Raw genomic sequence first — 7,974 nt, 5'->3', positions numbered from 1 at the left:
CCCCCCCCGCCTCCTTCTCCTGTGTTTTATGCCCCTCTTCTTCTGTTCCTTCCCTCCCTTTCCCTCCCTTCTCCTCCCTAACCACACCTCCTTCTCCACCCTCCATCACTGCTCTCTCTCCGCCTTCATCCCTCATTCCGCGCATCCTACTCTCTAAGCCCGCCTCCTTGTCCCCCTCCTTCATCCCTGCCGTTCCCTCCTCCTCCTCCCCCAGCAGCAGCCACACCCTCGCTGCCCCGTTCCCGGAGCCCTCGCAGCCCGCGGCAGGAGCGGGGATGGAGCCGGGACAGCTCGGCATGGGCAGCGCGGGGCTCTCGGCTGCTCCCAGCCGCTGCGGGCGGGCGGGGAGAACCCGGCCCGGGCAAAAGGAGAGGCAAACTGGGACAACTGGGGGCCCAACACCCAAACTGGGTCTTGCTGGGGACCCTGCCTGGCCACTGCCAGCCCTTGGGGCTCCTCTCAGCACAGGAGGGACAGGGAACGCACAGAGGGCTGTGGGATCCCAGCACTGGCAGCACTGCCAGGGACTGGGCTCTACTGGGAACATACTGGGAGTGACTGGGACTGTACTGGATTTGTACTGGGATCATACTGGGATCATACTGGGAGTGAGTAGGAGCCTGTGGGGGGCAATTGAGTCCATTATAGGGGCAAATGGGATATACTGGGAGTGACTGGGATTATGCTGACGGTGACTGGGAGCAGTTGTGAGTGACTGGGATCCTGCCAGGAACAACTGGCAACAACTGGGAATGGCTGGCTGCATGATGGGGTTGACTGGAAACATCTGGGCTTATACTGGGATCATGCTGGAGGTAACTTGGATTATGCTGACAGTGAGTGCCACTAAACTGAGGCTGACTGGGAGTGCTTGGGAGCAAATGGGATCATACTGGAAGGAACTGGGAGTGACTGGCAACATGCTGGAGGGAACTGGGATACACTGGGAGATAACTGGGAGTGACTGGAACAAAAGGGAGGGTGAAAGAGAGCAACTGGAACCATGTGGAGCACAACTGGTTCATACTGGCAGAGACTGGGAGCAAACTGGGCTCATCTTTGGATCACACTGGGAGGGACTGGACTAATACTGGGAGCACCTGAGAGAAACTGGGATCACGCTGCAAGAAAACTGGAGGAACTGGGAAGGACTGGGATGCATGCTGGAGGCAACTGGGATATTCTGGGCATGATTGGGGATCACACTGGGATAACTAACACCTTCCTGGGGCCACTGGCAGTGCCTGGAAATGACTACAGACATGCTGGGACAAGTTGGGGAATTTTGGGGGGTTTTGTGGATTTTGGGAGGGTTTGGATTTTGGGGGTTTCATTGGTGCTTTGTAGGGGGGAGTGTTTTTCTGGGGCTGTTTGGTGGTTTATTGAAAATTTTGGTGTTTTTTTTTTCTCTTTTGGAAGGTTTTACTGGGATTTTGTTGGGGTTTTTTGGGATTCTCAAATTCTGAGAGTTTTATTGGGATTTTGGGAGATTTTGAGGCATTTATTGGAATTGTGGATGCATTTAGTTGGATTCATTGGGGATTTGGTTTTTTGGGAGTTTTGGTGGGATTTGGGGGGGGTTTGTGAGGTTTTTTGGGTGTTCTGATTTATTTGGGTCTTGGGGGGGATTTTGTGGGACTTTTTATGGTTTAGGGGACATTTCTGGAGGGATTTGGGGAGTTTAACTGGGATTTTGGGGATTTATTGGGATTTCAAAAGATTTTGTGGGCATTTATTGGGATTCTAGGTTGTTCTAATGGGATTTTGTGGGATTTAGTTGGGGTTTCCTTGGTTTTAATGGGACTTTTGGGGCTTTTAAGGAGATTTTGATGCCTCTCAGCCCTTCCACAAACCCTGGGACAACTCCAAAGTCCCCAGACCCCCAAATGCCCCACAAATTCCACTAAAAATCCCAAATTCCTCAAGAAATTACAATAGGATCCTCTAAAACCCCAGAGAATCCCACAAAATCCCAGTGAAACCCACCAAAACTCAAAAAAACTCCCTAAAACTTCATTAAATCCCCTCAAAAAAACAACCCTCCCAAACCCCTATAAAATCCCCCAAAATCCAAAACCCCCCAAATCCACAAAACCCCCAAAATCCCATAAGGCCCCAAAATCTAATAATTCTCTCTAAAACCCCAATAATACCTCCTAAACTTCCACCAAAATCCTCCAAATCCCTAAGAAAGCCCCAAGAAAATCCCCAAAAACTCTCCCAAAATTGCCCCAAAATGCCCCAAATCCCAAAAATGCCCCCCAAAATCCCCCCAGAACCCCCCAGACTCACTGGGGCCGTCCTGGATCAGGGGGCACCGGCCGTTGGAACAGGAGCCACTCCAGGGGGCCCTCGGAGCTTTGTGCCCACAAAATCCCAGTGAAACACACCAAAATTCAAAAAAACTCCCCAAAATTTCAATAACCCCCCGAAAAAAACCCGACAAGCCCAATAAAATCCCCCAAAATCCCCCAAATCCACAACCCGCCCAAAACCCAATAATTCTCTCCAAAAACCCAATAATTCTGTCCTAAAACCCAATAATTCCCCATAAATTCCCAAAAAAATCCCCCAAAGCCCAAAAAAGCCCTCCCAAAATCCCCAGTAGCCCTCCCAAAACCCCCCCAAAATCCCCACAAATGTCCCCAAACTCACTGGGTCCATCCTGGATCAGGGGCACCGGCCGGTGGAACAGGAGCCACTTCAGGGGGCCCTCGGAGCTTTGTGGGGAGGGGGCACCATGGGAGACCCCCAAAAACGGGAGGGGGGGAACCTGGGACCCCCCAGGGACCCCCAAATCTCCCCCGGGAACCCCTCCAGGAACCCCAAATCCCCCTGAAAAGCCCCCCAAGGTTGGCCCAGGACCACCCTGGAACCCCAAAGTCCCCCCAGGACCCCCCTCGAGACCCCTCTTAGGAAATTTTTGGGAATTGTGGTGAACTTGGGGAATTTTGGGGGAATTTGGGGCGATTTTGGGGCAAGGTTTGGGGGAATTTTGGGGGCTTGGGGCATTTTAGGGGAATTGGGAATTTTGGGGAAATTTTGGGGGTTTGGAGGGAATTTGGGGGAGCCTGAGGGGATTTCCTAGGGTTTGGGGGGATTGAGGAGTCCGAGGGGGATTTGGGGCAGTCCGATGGGATTTGGGGGGGGGTCTCAGGTGGGTCTGGGGTCAATTTTGTGGGGAACTGGGGGGGGTCTGAGGGTCCTGGGGAGGCTCTGGGGGTCCAGAGTGGTCCTGGGTCAACCTTGGGGGCCTGGGGTGTTTGGGGTTCCTGGAGGAGCCCCGGGGGAGATTTGGGGGTCCCGGGGGGTCCCAGGCCCACCCTGAATCGGGGTCTGGGGGTTTCGAGGCGAGGGGGCACAACAGGGGTTCCACCCCCCCGCTTCTGGGGGTCTCCCATGGTGCCCCCTCCCCACAAAGCTCCGAGGGCCCCCTGAAGTGGCTCCTGTTCCACCGGCCGGTGCCCCTGATCCAGGATGGACCCAGTGAGTTTGGGGACATTTGTGGGGATTTTGGGGGGGTTTTGGGAGGGCTACTGGGGATTTTGGGAGGGCTTTTTTGGGCTTTGGGGGATTTTTTTGGGAATTTATGGGGAATTATTGGGTTTTAGGACAGAATTATTGGGTTTTTGGAGAGAATTATTGGGTTTTGGGCGGGTTGTGGATTTGGGGGATTTTGGGGGATTTTATTGGGCTTGTCGGGTTTTTTTCGGGGGGTTATTGAAATTTTGGGGAGTTTTTTTGAATTTTGGTGTGTTTCACTGGGATTTTGTGGGATTCTCTGGGGTTTTGGAGGGTTTTATTTGTATTTTTGGGGGGTGTTAGTGGAATTCTGGGGGCCTTTGGGGTTGTCCTAAGGTATCAGGAAGGGGTGAGAGGCACCAAAATCTCCTTAAAAGCCCCCAAAGTCCCAATAAAATCCACAAAATCCATATTAAATCTCACAAAATCCCATTAGAACACCTAGAATGCCAAAAAAAGCCCACAAAATCATTTGAAATCCAAAAAAAAACCCAAAATCCCAATTAAACCCCACAAATCCCCCCAAAATGTCCCCTAAACCATAAAAAGTCCCACAAAATCCCTCCAAGACCCAAAGAAATCATGGCAACACCCAAAAAACCCCCCAAAATCCCAAATTCTCAAAGAATCCCACTAAATGCCCCCACAATTCCAATAAAATTGCACCATGTGTCCAAAATCCCCCAGAAATTCCAATGAAACCCCCAAAAATTCCAGAGAATCCCACCAAATCCCAGTAACTCCTCTCAAAATTAAAAAAAAAAAAAACAAAAATTTCACTAAACCCCCAAACACCTGCAGAAAAACACCCCCCCAAAGTGCCAATAAAACTCCTGAAAATCCACTAAACCCCCCAAAATCATCCTCAAACCCCCCAAACCCAATAATTCTCTCCAAAAACCCCAGCAATTCCCAGCTGTTCCCAGTGTGCTTCCATGGCTCCACTGTGGTTACAGACACTCCCAGTATGGTCCCAGCTGGACCCAGTTGCCCCTGCTCCAGTCCCAGTCACTCCCCAGATGATCCCAGTCCCTCCCAGCATGGCCCCACTCACTCCCAGTTGCCCCAAGGGTGGTCCCACTTCTCCCCAGCATGGTCCCAGTTGTTCCCAGTGTGGTTTCAGTACCCCCATCCCGCCCGCAGCGGCTGGGAGCAGCCGAGAGCCCCGCGCTGCCCATGCCGAGCTGTCCCGGCTCCATCCCCGCTCCTGCCGCGGGTGGCGAGGGCTCCGGGAACGGGGCAGTGAGGGTGTGGCTGCTGCTGGAGGAGGAGGGAACGGGAGGGGGAGGGATGAAGTGGAAGAAGGAGGTGGAATTAGGGAGGAGGAGTGTCGGTGGGGAGATGGAAGAGGAGGGGGAAGGCAGAGAGAGAGCAGCCACAGAAAGAGAAGGAGGTGTGGTTAGGGAGGGGAAGGATTAGGAGAAGGCTGGGGTGTGGAATAGCAGGAGGGGTAGGAAGAGGAAGAGGAGGGACAAAGGCGGGTCAAGGCTGAGCTGAAGGAAGCACGGGGTCGAGCCCTCCCTGCATTCGCAGCCCCTACCTGTGGGATGATCGCCCCCCCATCGCGCAGGTGAGCGGGGAGGGGGAGCTCGGCCCAGATATCCCGAGGGGTCCCTGGTTTGGGTTTTTTTTGGGGGGGATGTTTGGAGAATGAAGAAGTGCAAGGCTGAGCGGAAAAGGCCCCTGGGGGGGACATCGGGGGGGTGGTGGTGGCGGCTGCCGGCAGAGGCAGCCTGGAGGAGCAGAGCCCTGTGTCCCGCAGGAGCCCAAAGTGGGGAGCCCAGAGAGGGGGGAGCGCCGCCATTGGCGGGAGCCTCAAGAGCCTGGAGAGGGGCAGGGGGGACTGCTTGGAGCCCCTGCAGCCCAGAGCAGAGAGTGAGGGGAGAAGGGAGCCCAACAGGGAGCCCAAAAAGCCCCGGCACCCCCGAATGGGCAGAGCGAAGAGGGGGCAGCGTTTGGGATTGCCGGGACTCCCAGCAGCCTGGGGAGGGCGGGCACCGAGGAGAAGGGGGACCCCCAATGCAAGCGGGACCCCAGCAGCTGGGACAGGGGGAACCCCGAAGACCAGAGGGGAGGGAGCGGGGACGGGGAATTGCTGGGAGGCTTTTTGAGAGCTCAGCCTTGGTGTTTGGGAGGCTTTTATGGAACCCAGATGGCCGGTGACATCTAGTGGTGGAGTAGGGCAGGGAGACCTTCAATCTCAACGTGCTCATCCCTTGTTTTCCCCAAAATAGGATTTCCCATTGCCAACCCCGGGCTGCTATGAGGACGAGGAGGATGGCCCGGGACACGGAGGGAGGTGAGGAGGAAGTCAGTGCCCCTTTCCCCTCTGTGCTGCTCCATCTGCCAGCCCAGCACGGCCCCGGCTGCAGCACAGCCCTGCTGCCTGTGCATCCCATCCTGTCCTTGTCCTTCCTCCCCCAGAGCAGGAGCTGAGCACGGAGAGCAGGGAGGACAAATCCCCGCGGCAGAACCTGGTGGCAGAGGCCGTTTGGAGCGGCTCCACGGCGCAGGAACCCAGCGGGGAGGAAAAGCCCCGGAGATGCCGCACGAGGAGGGGCTGCAAACGCAGATGGCGGGGATCTGAGGGGGAAAGAGCCAGCCTGGGCCGGGAAGGCGGCCGGAGATGGAGCCAGAGCTCGGAGCTGGGGCTCCAGGAGCAGCTCCATGATGGGGAGAAGCCCCACACGTGCGAGGAGTGTGGGAAGAGCTTCAGCTGCAGCTCCAGACTGATCACGCACCAGAGGATCCACACAGGAGAGAGACCCTATGAGTGTGGGGAGTGTGGGAAGAGGTTTCAGAGCAGCTCCAGCCTGAGCAAGCACCAAAGGAGCCACACCGGGGAGAGGCCTTTCGAGTGTTCCGAGTGTGGGATGAGCTTCAGCCGGAGGGCCAACCTGATCAGGCACCAGGGGACCCACACTGGGGAGAGGCCCTACGAGTGTGATCAATGCAGGAAGAGGTTCCAGACCAGCTCCCATCTCCTCCAGCACTATCGGATTCACACGGAGGAGAAGCCCTTCCAGTGTCCTGACTGCGGGAAGGGATTCAGGTACAACTCCTCCCTTGTCATCCACCAACGCACCCACACGGGGGAACGGCCATACAAGTGTGGGGAGTGTGGGAAGAGCTTCAGGTTTAGCTGCAACTTGACCAGCCACCAGAGGACCCACACAAGGGAGAGACCCTACGAGTGTGGTGAGTGTGGGAAGAGCTTCGTCCAGATCTTCCACCTGACCAGGCACCAGAGGATCCACACTGGGGAGAGACCCTACGAGTGTGGGGAGTGTGGGAAGAGGTTTCAGAGCAGCTCCAGGCTGATCAAGCACCAGAGGATCCACACTGGGGAGAGGCCCTACCAGTGTGGGGAGTGTGGGAAGAGCTTCACCGACGGCTCCAGCCTGATCAGCCACCAGAGGACCCACACCGGGAAGAAGCCCTACGAGTGTGGGGAGTGTGGGATGAGATTCAGTGTGAGCTACCACCTGATCCTGCACAAGAGGAGCCACACTGGAGAGAAGCCCTATGAGTGTGGGGAATGTGGGAAGAGATTTAGCCAGAGCTCCAGTCTGATCGTGCACCAGAGGACGCACACTGGGGAACGGCCCTACGAGTGTGGGGAGTGTGGGAAGAGGTTTCAGACCAGCTCCAGCCTGAGCAAGCACCAAAGGAGCCACACCGGGGAGAGGCCTTTCGAGTGTTCCGAGTGTGGGATGAGCTTCAGCCGGAGGGCCAACCTGATCAGGCACCAGGGGACCCACACTGGGGAGAGGCCCTACGAGTGTGATCAATGCAGGAAGAGGTTCCAGACCAGCTCCCATCTCCTCCAGCACTATCGGATTCACACGGAGGAGAAGCCCTTCCAGTGTCCTGACTGCGGGAAGGGATTCAGGTACAACTCCTCCCTTGTCATCCACCAACGCACCCACACGGGGGAACGGCCATACAAGTGTGGGGAGTGTGGGAAGAGCTTCAGGTTTAGCTGCAACTTGACCAGCCACCAGAGGACCCACACAAGGGAGAGACCCTACGAGTGTGGGGAGTGTGGGAAGAGGTTTCAGAGCAGCTCCAGGCTGATCAAGCACCAGAGGATCCACACTGGGGAGAGACCCTACGAGTGTCAGTATTATTTCTTTCTGTCCCATTCATTTTTAGTCCTTTGCAGTTCTGTTAGCAGAGTTGCATCTTCTCAGCGGATTGTGTTTGTGTCCTCCTTTCTCTCCTGCCTTGCTTTGCCTGCTCTCTTTCTCTCTGTGTCTCCCTTGAGCCAGGGGCTGAAGATGGAGACCAGGGAGGAGAAATCCCCCAGGGAGGACAAATCTCTCTCAGTGTGTTCCTTGAGCTGCCACCAAAGACCCTCCCCTGATTTAATTCCCCGTGCAGGAGCTACAACAACCGTGGGTGAAGTTCTGACGGCTGGCAGTGAAATGTCACTGCAGGATCTTGCTCCAC

General features: G+C 55.7%; 1 protein-coding gene across 1 annotated transcript; it reads left to right on the top strand.

The window, feature by feature from the left end:
* Positions 1-5,044: 5,044 nt before the first annotated feature.
* Positions 5,045-7,641, top strand: LOC121344648 (zinc finger protein 883-like; the record flags this gene model as incomplete). The annotated part of the gene is made up of 3 exons (XM_041420798.1): positions 5,045-5,092; positions 5,757-5,821; positions 5,947-7,641. Coding segments are annotated over exons 1-3 (1,783 nt in total), but the record flags the coding sequence as incomplete, so codon positions are not given.
* Between the last annotated feature and the right edge of the window lie 333 nt (positions 7,642-7,974).

Source organism: Onychostruthus taczanowskii, unplaced genomic scaffold (assembly GCF_017590055.1).
Source record: "Onychostruthus taczanowskii isolate IOZ18803 unplaced genomic scaffold, ASM1759005v1 scaffold659, whole genome shotgun sequence".
NCBI classification, from domain to species: Eukaryota; Metazoa; Chordata; class Aves; order Passeriformes; family Passeridae; genus Onychostruthus; species Onychostruthus taczanowskii.
This window is presented reverse-complemented; position numbering and strand designations above follow the sequence as displayed.